This window comes from Thermobia domestica, chromosome 3, assembly GCF_964235325.1.
Source record: "Thermobia domestica chromosome 3, izTheDome1.hap1.1, whole genome shotgun sequence".
NCBI lineage: Eukaryota > Metazoa > Arthropoda > Insecta > Zygentoma > Lepismatidae > Thermobia > Thermobia domestica.
In genome coordinates this window covers 91,094,389-91,110,578 of record NC_137456.1, presented here as the reverse complement: position 1 = coordinate 91,110,578, position 16,190 = coordinate 91,094,389, and the positions used below count along the sequence as shown (strand labels likewise).

At 34.6% G+C, this 16,190-nt stretch overlaps 1 protein-coding gene across 1 annotated transcript in view; it reads right to left on the bottom strand.

Moving 5' to 3' along the window:
- Positions 1-16,190, bottom strand: part of LOC145681868 (uncharacterized) — a 197,819-nt gene that overhangs the window by 59,782 nt on the left and 121,847 nt on the right. The window contains exons 7-9 of the mRNA XM_081753474.1: positions 12,233-12,518; positions 8,532-8,585; positions 3,031-3,115 (exon numbers count right to left, since the gene is read on the bottom strand). Of these exons, the coding sequence (XP_081609600.1) occupies positions 3,031-3,115; positions 8,532-8,585; positions 12,233-12,518 (425 nt within the window). The remainder of the gene's footprint in view (positions 1-3,030; positions 3,116-8,531; positions 8,586-12,232; positions 12,519-16,190) is intronic.

The window sequence follows — 16,190 nt, the reverse complement described above, 5'->3', positions numbered from 1 at the left end:
TACTATTAAGACCAAATAGGCGAAAAGAAACTTTTCAAAATACCACTGGGGAATTCTGGGCACGAATGGGATAATACTGAAAGCACTGTCGGAAGATAAGTATTCCATAGTTTTGCGAGAGAAGAGTTCAGAAAATAGCAGTTTGAACTATTGTCGAGGTACACAGTGTCATCATCAATCGGTTAGTTGTTGTATTGTCTGTCTTAAAGTGGCCAGTTCTGAGTAAAGTACCGTAAAAAAACGTTAACAAAACTTACAAAACGATCTTGGAAAATGTTCAACTCGTTCATAGCAACAATGCACGTCAGTGTCGTGAAAGTTTGAAGGAAATGTGTGGAAACGATGGGCTGCAGTATTGGACAACTGCACGACAGGCAAAAGCCTTTTGTTTAACCTGGAAGTAGTCCGTTACAGAGAAGGTGGAATTAGTGCGAAGTCTGCTTGAAGTTGATCGCCACTGGACTGTTAGATAGGTAACCGCAGGAATTGATATAAGTATTTAAATTGAATGGATAACCGGCAACGCTCTTTGTCACATAAAAAGAACAGAAACAAAAGTGAATTCTATTGTGGACATATGGGTAATGCATGCTCCATTTGCGCAGGCGATCTGAGTTTAGTTACCAGTAAAAGCTCATGTGGTTCGGTTCCTGGTTCTAAAGCTGAATATCCACGTCTCTTGCTGCTAAAAGGGACGCTAAATTCATATCCATCCATCGAAGCTGTGAGCCTTGTGTTGAACAGATACATTGAGGATCTTGGGAAGTAGTAGTCAGATAAAACCTTGTTGTCCACTGTCGAAACAACGGGTCTAGGTCAAAACTCCCACAGTCAAAACTTCCATACTCAAGAAATGTCAAAACACCCACACAATCGGTCATAACTCCCACACAATCGGAAAAATCTCCCATACTTTGAAATGATCCTGGTTGCACGTCTTTTAAGTTTCACACGCTAAAAATAAGAAAAAGAAGTACAAGGGTGTTTTCATCGTTCGTGCATTTCTGAGATTTGTCCATTTGTGTGGGAATTATGACCGATTGTGCATTTCGGAGATTTGTCAATTTGTGTGGGAGTTATGACCGATTGTGTGGGCGTTTTGACATTTTCTGAGTGTGGGAGTATGGTTGTGGGACTTTTGACCTGCTCCCGAAAGAACCCTTTAATGGCATCGCCTTTCGATATATTAAATTCTGGCTAAGTTCAGTATAGTAGTGCATCGCTGAGATCAACAAACGCCAACATAAAACGACTGCAACCACGAATTAAGGTAAAGGTGTAGGCCCAGAAAGGAAATTGTAACAAAAGTCTGTATTATGATTGTTAGTGTACGCTCACTGTACTAACTGTATTGCTAGTATCTTAGAGCCTTTCCGTTGAATAAAATTAGTAAATGGTACTGCATTACGTACAAAAATCATTTTATTACAATCTGTAAGAATGACGAAAGATATCAAGTAATCTGATAGTTATCCATTTTGATATAATTGTTTCAGAGTTTCTATGGGAATTATATACTGACAGCAATTTATGGAATTCTCCAATGCCAAAAGATAATAATCTAATATGATAACTATTAGTTTTGGTAACTGGATAGTAATAGCATGTTCATGTTCATGAAATTCAAGAGATTTGACGGTACTTTAAGTTATTCGTGGTATGTTACACACAAAAGTTTATCAAAATACAATTAACAACCAGGTATTAGTCAGAAACAATTAATATATAACTAACACGACTCTACCCTAGGAATGACGAAAAATATATAATATAATACAAACTTGATGATTTCTTCGCTTTATTCTTTGTTTTCTGTTGTACTCAAAGTACAAAAGACTTCCAACAAAACTAAATTTTTACTCAAAATTATTTGTGTGTTTTGGTTACTTTTTGTACTAACTGACTAGTCTAGTGGCGTGTTAAAGTAGAGGCACAGACACTAGAAATTGAGTATCAAAAATGTAAACATTTTACGCAAACATACGTTTGTAAGAAAGGTTGATCTTTTTTAGACAGTTATTATAGAATGCATCCTATATAACGTAACTCATGAATAATTCAGTTAAAACGAGAACAGGTTGATCTTAGAGATATCAAAGAATACTTCATACAATATGTAAAACAGAATAATCCAAAACCTACTATATTTAGAAACAGTATCGTACTGTATATCCTACTCTATAAAATAACAATGGCAATCGTGAAGTTCTTCGATTAAAATTGTATAAGAGCAGAATGATAAAATATCTAGAATATTTACGCATAAAAATTGCCTAAGTTTCTCTTCTTTTAAAAAGTTAGTATTCAATTTACATACGTATATACATCTCACAAGTAATTGAATATATCGTAATAATATGCAGTATATAATATTGTAAATACGCTTAATACACTACAATCAATTATACAGTATGGCGCTAAATTCGTTGTACAAAAGCGGAGGAGTGATTCCTGGGAGTAACACAAAAAAGTTACAGTAAACATAGGGCGAAAACCTCATCGTTTACGTGTTATAGGCTGCCGAAATCATGAAAAAATGAATTTTAAAGGTTCATAGATCCAAAACTATGGGACCTACCTTGGTCGGATCAAGACTTCACTTAGGAACTAGTATGTGCCCTATCCAAAAATGCGTTTTTCAGAATCCTGACGTGCTTCTACAACAATTTTTATAGAGGGAGTTTGACTACGGGTTTATGATATAAAGCACTCTCCCACTACCTCCATAAAAATTGTTGCGTGAGTACCTTAGGATTCTAAAACATGTATTTTTGGATAGAGCACATACTAGTTCCTACGTGAAGTCTTAACCCGACTACAGTATGTCCCATAGTTTTGGAGCTATGGACCTTTAGAATTCATTTTTTCATGTTTTCGGCAACCTATAACACGTAAACGATGGGGTTTTCGCCCTATGTTTATTGGAACTTTTTTGTTTGTTTTACTCTCAGGAATCACTCCTCTGCTTTTGTACAACGAATTTAGCGCCATACTGTATATACAATAATACTATTTATAAAGAAAACTTACTTTTCAAATAGGTGAAGTACTGAGTCTACATTTTCTTCATTACATGCAGCATAACATTTGCAATTCCTCTTGCGCTGTAATAATTCTAATAGGAAAACAAATTTCTTTGTAAGTAAATGTTGATGCCTTTAGACTCATCAGAAAATATAGTCTTATTTTAAAAACGAAACCTTGTTTCTATCCAGATTTTCTAAGTGTACAAAGAATTAATATAATTAAAAGCTCTAAAATTGGTTTTCTCTTTCATTGGGTAAAGCAAGTTCATTGGTTCGTTACAAGTTCAACGTTTCATTTCAATAGGGTTGCTATATAAGACGTCAAAACGCAACGTAACTGCAGACCCTTATTCCATTAACTCGGGTTAGAAAATGAACGTGAATCTTCGCACCGAAGGTAGGTATTTATTTCTTGGTGGGTGGGTAGGGTGTGTGACTTTCTATTTAACCACGAGATGAGTCCAAGTAATTTAAGACTAAAAAATGCATTCAAATTATGAATAATCACGAATGAGACATGAACGTCATGAATTTTAAAGTATCATACTTTCTTCACTTAAAAGTTAAAAAAGTATGACTTTTGTTTGTCTTATGTACAAATTACGAAACTTTCTGACAAACATATGACGTTGAATAAGTAAAGATCCCAAACCTATATATTTACTTTTCCTAATTAATGGATGTACTGCAAACGTTGACCAAACTGATAGTGTTTCTAATATTAAACTATTAGGGCGATGACTGCATCTCTTCACTTTTTCTAAGAATTTAGAATTTAACGGCAAAAGCTATTATATAATAAAAAATTGAAGACTTATCTGTTTAGTACTTACAATCTGTACGTACAAATTTGTTTCTATTTATATTGATAGTTTGTAACATTTGTAAAGTTTGTAAACGTATTTGTAGCATTGTGTTCGCCTCTGCCGGGAAAAGTCCTGTAGCAGTTTACGGCTAATTTTAATGCTCAAGATCGATAACGTGAAATTGAAAGCAAGATACTTCCAGGAATCCGTTATGACCCACGTCTTTACGTTCGATATTCAAAAATTGTACGCTGCGAACACCAACCAAATCACAGTTCATTTGAACAAGGCTTCAAGTCATAGCTGCAAAATTTCTCTACATTTTTCAAGGAAGTGGAACGGAATTAGAAATCCATGTCATTCCGTTTCAAGATATTCCCATAAAAAGCCCTGAGCCCAGTCCAATGAATTCTGTGGCTTCACCTGTTGAGAAGACGACACCAGGAAGTGCACATCCTCTCTGGTGTATGAAAACTTCAGGGGAAAATAGCCATGCTCGGCCATTGTCCCAGATTCACCACAAGAAACTATGATTTCATGCAATAGTTGACAGGAGCTCGTTCGTGGCTAAGCAGCTAGCGCACGCGCCTTTGTCGTTGGAGACTAGAGAGACGCGTTCGATTCCCAGCGGCAGCTTATGAGATTCAGATTCCACGTTAATCACTAAGTCCCGTCTCATATAGCTCCGCTGCTGAAAGGGACGTTAAACTCAAAATCAACTCAACTCATGCAATAGTCGACAGTTCTGGGAGTTCAATAGAACTATATTGGTTGCAGGAATGAGAGTTCTCATAAAATGGATTCGACGAGCGTTGATATCTTGTTAGATAATATCTGACAGCGAGATAATCCCTAAACGGAACCTTTAAAATTCTACAGAAATTAACGCCGCTGGTATATACCCTTCTACCTACCCTTATTTCGATATAAAATGAAGAATCTACTATTGAAAACAGAAAAGAAAAGAAATAAGAAAGTATCGTCATTAAATCAGATAACTCTACAACCAATATAAAAAAACTTATAGCTGGACACTTAACCTTTCAATATGCTTAAAGATAACTTCTCTTCAAGGTACTACTATATAAATCTACCACTAAACAAACTTAAGTCCGATTATAGACACCCATTTGGAAATTAAGTAGGCATAGGAAACGCCATTAATTCGACTGGCATCGAACTAAGGAATTAGTGATCCAAGGATCTTACACCTACTCTTACAGTTAACCACTGTATTATTTTTATTCTCCTTATAAACTAAATTGATAGTATCAAAGACATGTTTCTGTCATAGTACATGGAAAGAAAGATTGAAAAGATTTGTGAAAGTTTTAAAACAGTTGTTCCAAACCACTCTAGATCTCGAGTTTCCAAGTTAACCCTTATCCGGGCAAGACATTTTTGTAACGTAGACGGGCAACCAGGGCCTGTCAGGCCCAGTATATATTTTAAGTGCAGGACACGTAAAATTCAATGTCTGTTGTCACATACTTTTCCGATTAAAGGTTACAATAGCCAAGTGTTCAATATATAATTATGTGACCATTTGATCTAGTATTTCACAGGAATTGCACTAAAGATATACGGGGCCTCCTAGGCCCCGGTTGCCCGGTTACATCAGGAAAAGGTTTTCAACTTTTTAAAAAATAGTCCATTACCTTTACCAACTCGATATATTCACGACTTTAGCTTCGACTAAGGTTAGAAGAATTCAGAATTTTATGTCATCGAAATAGGTGTGGTTGTTGAAAAATTCGCAAAAAAATAAAAATAATAATAACAATAATAATAATAATAATAATAATAATAATAATAAGTTACTGGGCCTGTGAGGTCCCGGTTGCCCGGATAAGGGTTAATTGATACGACATGATGCGAGTTCGGTCTTTCTTTTGGTAGCTTCGTATTATACCACTGAGCTACATGTTCTTCCGATGAAGCAGATACAGTAAAGTACTAGTTATATTGACAAGTTTGCTAACCATATTTAACTTTAAAGTACTTCGAAACTTAAATAATATTTCTGGACTCTTGACTTAATTTAAATAATTGCAAAATAACATCTTCTGTCTTTTCCTAAGCTGCAAAACTAACATTGAAACCTGAGCCTCAACCTGAAAACGTTTTGAGACATGTTCATCATTAAGAAATCTCTATTAGACCTGTTTCTGTGTTAAAGACAGAAATGATGAGTAACTCGACTAATGATGGTCTTTTCACATAGGCCTTAATATCTGGACTAGTTTTACATGAAAGTTTTCTTTAAACTAGTCAACAGTTTCAGTAGAGCAAGTAAATGGTCGATGTAGACATGTGATTCTCGAATTGATTTTATAAAAATGCAACCCAGGTTCGAATCTCCTCTTTTAATTTTTGACGTGCTTTAATTTTAATTTCAATCCATATTTTTTGATGTGTGAAATCTTCTCATATGGAGAAGGAAAGAGGTATTCGAATGGCAAGAATTACGGGAAAGTGAAGTATGTCATTGAACGGAAACTAAATTTTACAAATTTATTGCCTTCAATCGTTTCACATTTTATCCTTTCAGTTTGTTTCAATCATTTTCTAACTCATGTATTTCAGTGTTTTTTTCAATTTCGTCTCACATGCAGAATGTATTACATAATGCCATAGTGAATTATAATGCCATAGCTATATACCGCTCATTCCCCAGCGCGCTCTGAAAAGTAGAGATTAATACGAAAAGGGAGAAACTGCTTCGTGTATCAAATCCACGAAATGTTAAGTGTAAATTCAGTTGGATCTGTCCAGGTGTTTGTAACAGCAGAAGAAGTGCTGGACCTGATACAATGAGTTATATCCGCCGGGGTCAGATACTTTTGCTGCTGACTCCACCTACGTATGGGGCGCTCAGAGTGCAAGGGTATAAATCCCAATTACCAAAGCTGTGAGACTACATGGAAAAGTTACCACTATTTTTTTACATTATAAGAGTTATTTTCGGTATATAGATATGTACGTTTGAAGCTCTAAAAAGAGCTCCAGATGGAAATATTAAAAGATGCTCAAAACGACCACAAAAATGGACTATATTTAATTGCGTACTTAACGCACCATATATAAAAAATATTTAATTATGTGTTTCCGTTATAACTATTACACTTTCCTCTCAGAAGTTAGTAATAAAATGCGCATGTATTGACTCCATGGTTGTGAATAGAAATAATAGATTGCCATCTTTTCTTCTCCATCCTTCTTTTCTAACAAGGCTACAATGCCAGTGAGGTTGCTTAAGTATTTTGAAATAATATCTGTGTTCACACATACACACAAGAAAATGTTTATCTTTTAGTAATAGTTCTATTCCACTAGCCAAGTATATAATTGAAAATATATAAACAAATACGGAGTTTTTACCTACAATTTGCTATAGTACATAGATAACGCAGAAGTTTAGTTTATTTAAACCTCATCAAATACAAGTAACCTTGCCTAACTCTAATTCAAATCACGAGGCATCTTTCCCAAAATTCCAATAAGAAATTATAGACGACCAAAAATATCGAGTTTTTATGAAGGCTACATTTGCATGTAACGTCGCCACTGTCACGAACAATGGGATAATTAACAAGTCAATAAAACAAAATATACTCTACTTTATATGTAAATTTAAGGTGTAGTGGAAACTAGGTAATCTGAAAATGTGGGTCTCGTTTCGTATTTGGAAGTATTGTTTTCATGAAGCTATTTTGTTAATTATCATTACTTACATACTTCTTATTTTTAACTTGAGCCAACAGACCACATTGTTCATACGTAAAACTCAAGAAATACGTAGTTTGGGGTCTAGATAATTTTACATTCTGGTAACTGTTGGGAGATTGACAAGATGTGTTAAATGTGTTAGTATTGGCAATATGAAAACTGATTAAAAGAAGAAAGAGTTATATTGACTGTGTATGTATGTTCGTTTATATGTCTTTTACAAGAGTATATTAAGTATCCGTTTATATTACCAAATTATATATATGAGTTCATATTGATGTCATTTTCTGTGAAAATCATATTTGGTATTAAAGTACGTGTCCAGTGGTACATTTTGGTTAGTGATTCTTTTGCAGAATTGTTTTATAATTTATATATGATAATGCTAATGTGTAGTTAGGCCTATTTAGTAAGCCTAACGATAAATGCAAAGTTCTTGTTGAAATATCTACTGCAGCACATACACGAAATTTTGTACAGTAACCTCAATGACTATCCGTACTTTGCTTTCAATCTTCTTCATAAGGAAGTACTTTGGACTTGAAATGACTATCTACTCTGACATCATCAGTTTAGCACTCTTGTGTTCGAGTTTCGACCGAAATTTCTTTCATCCATATGTGTGAAAATTCAGTAAACTAAACAGCTTTTATATTTAGTCTCTGCTCAAGCCCCGTATGATAGTGTTCTGTTGTTTCTTCAATACTGCCATTTGACACCGAAAAGCTGAATTAAAGAAGAAAAGGAAGAAAGGAAATATAAACTTCTCTTAAGTTTTTATATACATGTGTGAGAGAAGGGTGAGAATAATTTTCAAAAGTGTTAAATCACGATGATGAGTCCATGCTGGCGCTAGAAATGTAATTTCTACACCAGAAAGTAATACATTTTAATTCATAAAATAGGAAAGTACTAATGTTAATATATCACTTGCGTCGTACATGATAAACCTACCAGTGTATAAACCTACCTCTATTGCGTGCTATACAAACAAGGCCTTTCAGGTCACAATATGGGTACGTTCCTATGAAACAAAAATTCGTTAAATATATTTAAATCAGAAACTGAACTATTAAATGCAACATGTTATTCATAGTTCATTCATCTAGACTTATATTTTAACTCATACAGCATAATACACCCTCCATTTCAAAAGAAACCGAACTTTTGAAAACAAATAGCACCACTAGTGCCATCTGTTGTAATATTTTACCGGTAGATGGCGTAGTCCCTCATTGACAACTGGTATAAATGTCATGACATTTGGATGCACGGCAACAAAGTTATTGCGTTTCAACTGTCAGTGTGTTGTGTACATCGGTCGGAAAATGAGTTTCAAACAACGAGCTGCAATTGAGTTTTGTGTTAAACTGGGTAAAACTTTTAGTGAAACGCACCAAATGCTACAAAATGCATATGGTGATGAGTGTCTATCCCGTACGCAAGTTTACGAGTGGTTCAGGCGATTCAAATCGGGTAGAGAGACGCTGGATGATGACGAAAGATCAGGCCGTCCCAGAACCGGATTATCGGAAGAAAACATCGAAAAAGTGCGTGAATTCATCAAACATAACAAAAAATCGTCGGTGAAAGTTATTGAAATGGAATTAGGCATTCCTCAAACAACCGCATACCGCATTTTGACCAAAGTTTTGGGCCTTAAGAAGGTTAATTCGCGGTTTGTACCACACAAACTCACCGAAGACCAAAAAGTTAATCGAATTGCGCATTGCAAAGACATCGTTAAAAGTGCTCGGCAGGATCGAAACTTCTTGAAATCGATTGTAACTGGTGACGAGACGTGGTGTTTTGAATATGAGCCCGAAACAAAGCGGCAAAGTGCTGAATGGAGAGCGCCGGATGAAGGAACACCCAAAAAAGTCGCTTGGTGAAGTCAAAAGTTAAGGTGATGCTGATTTGTTTTTACGATTCAAAAGGAATTATCCACAAAGAATTTGTTCAGCCCGGCCAGACAGTCACTGGAGAGTTTTACTTGGGCGTCATGAAGCGTTTGCTGGCAAGAATTCGTCGTATTCGGCCCGAATATCGCGAAATCGGCAGTTGGACTCTTTTGGACGATAATGCACCATCACATCGTTCGTGACTTGTAACTGAATTTTTGGTCAAAAATCACATTATTCGGTTGCATCATCCGCCCTATTCACCAGATCTCGCTCCGTGCGATTTCTATCTGTTCCCGAAACTGCATTTGGCGATGAAAGGAAAGTGGCACGCATCGATTGATGCCATTGAGAAGGCGACGACCGCCGTCGTAAAGACCATTCCAATAAAGGACATGGAGAAGTCGTTTGACAACTTGTTGGAGCGTGCAAATATGTGTATCGATGCAGAAGGGGAATACATTGATTAATAAAAATGATTTGTTCCAAAATGTACATTGCTTTTTTGTTTTTGTTTTTAAACGTTCGGTTTCTTTTGGAATGGAGGGTGTAATTTCATTAAAATTTAATGTTAGTGTGATCACCCATAAAATGCTCTTTACAACAATTCATGCAGGTGGCAATGTTAGGGATATACTTAATTAGTCAATATTTTATACATATACAGTAGTATATTGTTCATTATAGCTTTTGAAATATTCCACGCTATTGATAAAATTAAACTCACCAAGTATTAGTATATATTAATAATGTTTGTGCAATAGTTTCGGCAATATAACATACTCAAAACATTCAAGGACATAACAGAATGTACCAGACATAAAGATAGGAAAGTTATTATTTATCTATTTCTTCTTTCCATACAACTATTTTTTCATAAGAAAAACAAATAGCGAATGCTTTTCAGAAAATGAAATTAAATAAAACTTTAGTTTGACATCCCACCGTTATGACATATAGGCTAAGAGAGATGGATGATTATTAAAAGTGAATGATTTTGAAATTAAATGTTCGTGTCCTCTCACCGAGAATCGAATGCTGGACTAAGTGCAACAAATGTGTCTATACCAGCCACTAGACCAACAAGAATGGATAAATGTTTCTGAGAATATGTAAAAAATATACTTATTAGTTTGTCTAACATATAATTTTGTCAAAACATTTGTAGTAATCGTGAGAAAAAGATGGTAAACAATTTAACATTAAACATGAATTTAGTATGACTTGATAACAGAAAATTAAAAGTCAGAGACGTTGACATACTCCACCATATTGTTTGTATCGATACTAGTTTGCAAATAAATGTTCCAATTAGGATAAGCTAATGACCCCTAAATTTAACAATTCGATTCTAGTTAACATTTTAGTACATCAAACTTAGAAATGTACCATAATAATTTTATTCCTACATCTCCTTTACATTAGAAGTGTGCTTGTTACCATGAGGGATGTGTTCAAGCTCTAGGAATTGTGTTTTTACTTTTAATTGTTATATTTACTAAATTGCATTTTTCTACTTAAGTTGAGTCTAAGTCTATGTGCTTCCCCAAAGTGAAACTATCCCTTTTAGAGGAACTCCATAAAACTGATTTTAAAGTTGTCTGTTATTTAGTAGTCTACCGCACGATCTTATTTTACCTCTCAAATCACATACCACCCAAAACTGTCATCGACTCTGAAACAGATTATTGTCACTGACAGCTAGAGCAGGCAAATAAGATGAGTATAGGAATAATTCTAAGCCAAGTAATTTTAAAACTTACTTCGTTCGGAAAACAATATGTAATGCTGTATTGTCTGTATCTGTATCTTTAACCTCTGACAGAAATTGTCAATTGTAGTTGGTGCATTCGAGTTCTTTGGAGCAGTAGCAAATGTGTAGCCAACAGATCACTACAACGTTCATACTTATTGTGAAATTATCGTGGTGGAAATTTTCGTGTAGCATACAACAATATTCTGGTTTCTGATTACTAACCAAAGACTGTGATATGATACCAGTTTTGTGCAAGTTTTTCAATTGCGCATGAACTGCTTTAAAGAAAAATAGGAAGACAGTTTCTTTGTTTAACGTGTCCTTATTGATCGCAGGATATTTAGGACTTCGAACAAATGTCCAGTAAGTATGTTGCACTACATGAACTCAACCGAACACATACGAAACATTTATGTATACAAATTGAGAAGCACAAACTTGTAATTACAATTATCACGAATCATTATTCTTTAATACATTCCGCACAGAATTTTCTGAGTATTTGCAAAGTAAATACCGCTTCTAGTTGTTTCCGATGAAGGGCATTCCTACATATAAAGTATATATCGCACGACTCTTGGAAACGTTATTTTCAATACTCATGGAAAGACCGTCTGATTATTTTGTATCAGGAAACTGACAAGCAATGACTACGATCGAATAAATAAATGCAAGCCAGAAAATGACGAAACTCCAGATCACTGCTTTACCAAACTTGTAACTATTATTTTCACGTAAACACTAATAGTGTTAATGTTTATTAATCTTTTAGAACTTCCGAAGAAAATCGTTTCGTTTTATACTCTTTTTCTACTACATCTCTCTTTTGTAAATCTTTTAATTTTTTACTCATCCCATTATTTTTCTAATTTCAGAAGTTCAGAGAAACATAACAGCATTAGAGCTGTATCTACATATTCCTATTTAAAATTAAATCTATTGGGATACTACACTTAGAGGTATATGGTTTAAAACGCATGCATGAAGTATGTAGTAGTAACTTAATTAACTTACCGAGGTTCAGGAAAAAGTACGGTGTGCATTTACACTTGTCCATTATCTCTTCGTACCTGCACTGTATTTCACAAGCCTTTGAACCATAAACAGGACTCACATCTAATTTCCTTTCGGCTTTAAAGTAGCATTTCCTCTGGTTCACAGACAACCTTCTCACACTTGGGGAACTAACCGTAGGTGTTATCGTAAATGCAAGAATATAAACGTTTTTCCCGTGCTCCTTTACATAAAGCTGATAAGTGTCTCTTGAATCAGGATACTCATAAGTTGAAATCAGGAATGACTAAATAAAAATTATAATTGTATAAGTATTTATATGCAAGTTCTAGCAAATATACCATAATATCTAACCATAATCCTCTCCAACTTCCGAAATTATCCTTTCTTTTTCAGAAAAGTTGAAAATGTTAACACATTTAGAATTGTGAAACTATATCAAGTTTGCATAATTATTATCCTACAGTTCATAGCGTATAGATCGATATTGGTTTAAATCACTGTGATTGGCTGTTAAAAATCACCGAGCTCACGTGATATAAAATCACAAGTCATAGAGTTCCATTTTGGAACGGGTATGTACTTTTACCCCTCAAAATTTGTGAGGTGTGCATTGGTTCACATCGCTTAAATTTAGGAATTATTAGAAACTAAAGTTTTGGAGGGGTCTATGGGGTGTAAATATGATCTTTGAAAATTCTGATGTCCTATCTTGTTCCCTTGGATGGATAAAAACATTGACAGCAGTTTAAAATTTCGCCATTTTTGACGTTCTTTGTCCTTTAAAGTGTGTGTTTATGGTTCTATGGAGGGGTACTCACTCTCTCATAGGTTTTGATTACCAGAGTACGTACCTCTGGTCCGCATTGTTCCCATTGATGGGTGGGGTGCACCGACCATGTACCTCTTATGCTCTAATATGGGATTTATAGTCCTATGCTTAAATATGGCTGCACAAGATCCTAGGAAGGGGTGCCTCACTTTCTGCCATAGGTGTCTACGACACAGTGCTCAACGTTGTTCGTTTTGATAGGTGGGGTGTGTCAACCATCTACTCTTATACTCTACGATGGAAGCTTATGGTCCTCATGTAAAGATGCTAATTGTTATAAAGAAAGGTACCTGATTATCTTTCGTGGGCATTTAGGACCAGATATGTACTTATATGTTTCTCTTGAATAACTGTGAGTCGTTCTATTTGTTACGTAAAAAACTGTCAAAATCTCAAAATTTTATTGCCTGTTAGAGTTACATGACCTAGGTCGATTGAGCACATTCCAAATAGGCAAACCTCTCTGATTGGTTGTTTTGAGTCACATAACCAGGTCACGTGTTAATCATGCATCGTCATGTTTTTAAAATTGATTTTACCCTTTCATTTCATTCAGAAGAAAACATAAGTTTATGGTATTGTGGTACTCTCTCTCACGTAATGGCGACATTATGCTGCGTAGTCTGAAGGGTGATGTTTATGTGTTCAAACCAAGAGAATGAAAAATTATGCTTCTCTGGTTCTATCGTGTGTTAGCGTTAATATAGAGGTTCAGATCATTGTAGTTAATATAGACTTTGAAAGAAAATGGGTTCATTCTGATAATTTAATATGTCAAAACGTCAAAAACGAAGGTGGTTGCATTTGAATTAAGAATATGATTTATCATGGCTTACGGACCTTATTGATGTTTACAACTCCCCATTAAATAGAAAACGAGTTGTTATTTCCTATATGTGAATATTTTTACTCTTCTTATAGTAGTTGCTTCTCACAAGGATATCTAGCTCTTACTAACATTACGGCACATACATTTGAGTTTCTTTCCTCCGTAAATCACTAGTCATCTTTTCCAGGCACCACTCAACTCTCTACATATGTATACAGGTTACACTTCGCACCTAAAATGTGACATCGTTTATAATTCATTATTTTTCATTACATGTCCTCTCCTATCTTTCCTATCACGTAATATATTGTCCTGTGGCAGAGCACTTTACGAAAGGTGTAACTAATAAAATGTTTACTCTATAAACACACACGAATTCCATTGCATCTTTAGCAGGTAACTAAATTCATATCAGAAGATTAAAGAAGTATGAATGCACTTTTACAAGTAAAATATAATGAAAAAGTTTACGATAATGTTCAAGCAAAAGCTTCAGCGAACAAAATTTTCTTAGATCCAAAAGTTGAAATCTGATTTTCAACGAAGTTAAAAAGTTCGTTACTGAATTTTCTTGACTGTGTATGTGTATCTGTCTATTATTTGCATTTTTTTTTTAATTGTGAGCCATCCATTAACTATCTGAGCATCAAAAACTATCTGGAAAGTGAAGAAATTTTTCGTGTTACCCTTACATGCCCGAGATATTGGCCGAAAAGTTCAGATTTTTTAGTTTGTATTCTATACTTTGTCTTTCGAAGCGGAAAGACATAATTTTAGGTCTAAGAAATTGATATTGGTTTCAGTTTTCTGTTTGAGAAGTGAGATTTTGATTCCAATCAAAATTTTCACATGCATAATAAACAAGTGCTATAAAATGTTTAAAAAAAGTTAAAATTTTATGAACGTAAATGAGTGATTTATTATTATTATTATTATTATTAGTAAGTATAACCTATTGTTAGTGCGTGTGTGTTTAGTTATAATATCCTGTGTACGATGATACAATAGAATTTTCTGTTACTATTCAGAGCTGAGATGCAATTGTAAAGCTACTCCTGTAAAGAGCTGGCAGAGTTAGTTAAAAATCTTGTTGCAATCGCGTTGGGGTTCGATGTATTGACCACACACCACTCACTAGGTCTGGTAGGTCATAATTCTACTCTGTAGTATCTCGCAATATTATTATTAAGGTGTTACTGGTCATCATGTTGTTTAGTTCCTTTATCATATTTTTTTACAAGGAATATATTTTTCCCTATTTTATATAATAATTAGAACCTTATTTACATCTAATACATCCTTGTTTTACGACAGCAAAAGAAATGCATGGTCACCATAATTAGTTTCCATTCTTAAATAAAGAGAGTGAGGCGAATGTAATTATTCAAGCGCACATTTAAGATTTGGAGGAATGTTCAGCGAACCAGTCATGGTAAATTCCTGAACTGAAACAAGCACCATTAGACACTATACTGTGAAAGCAATCATTAGCTAATTCTGTAGAGCTCTGACTTTCAAACACTCAAATTACGAGTTCGAGTTTAGGTCTCGTAGAGAGTTTTCAACGAACTTAAGGAGTTTGTTACTGAATTCTATATGTCTCTGAGTGTGTGTGTATCTTTCTGTGTGTTATTAACGATTTTTTTTTTAATTTTGAGCCTTCCATTCGATAAAGCATCAAAAAACAATCTCAAAGAAGTGATGGAATTTTTCGCATTACTTGCCCTTCCCGAGATATTGACTAAAAAATTCCGGCTTCGGGAGATTTAAGGAGCCATATCTCGGGAACCGTAAGTCATAGAGAGATTGCATTGGTGTTCATCAACACCTAATAGAATGGTGAAGATTTTGGTACCAAATAGTTACCGATGGCTACTGGCCAACTGGCCATCGTTCCCCAGATATTGGCCAAGAACTTCCGATTTCGATTTTTTCAATTTTGAGCCCTCCATTTTGAGCATGTGTCTTCGTAAAACAACATGTCGTAGAATGTTTTAACAAAACTCTTAAAGAAAACATGTGAAGAAAATTTAGTACTCAAGGAAATTATAAATGGATAGCAATATTACGAGAACTGTTTAATGAGTATAATAATAAAATACATAGAATAATTGGTATAAAGAACGTAGAAGTTATTAAGGAAAATTAATTATTTTTAAGTTCGTTCTGGCAATGGTCTTGGAGCATTCTCTACTGCTTAATTTTGTGATTATCATAATATATTACATTTGACAAAGAACTTCAATTGACAGATGACATCTGTTTTGGTGTGGGCAGCTATTTTTATGAAGCGTTTC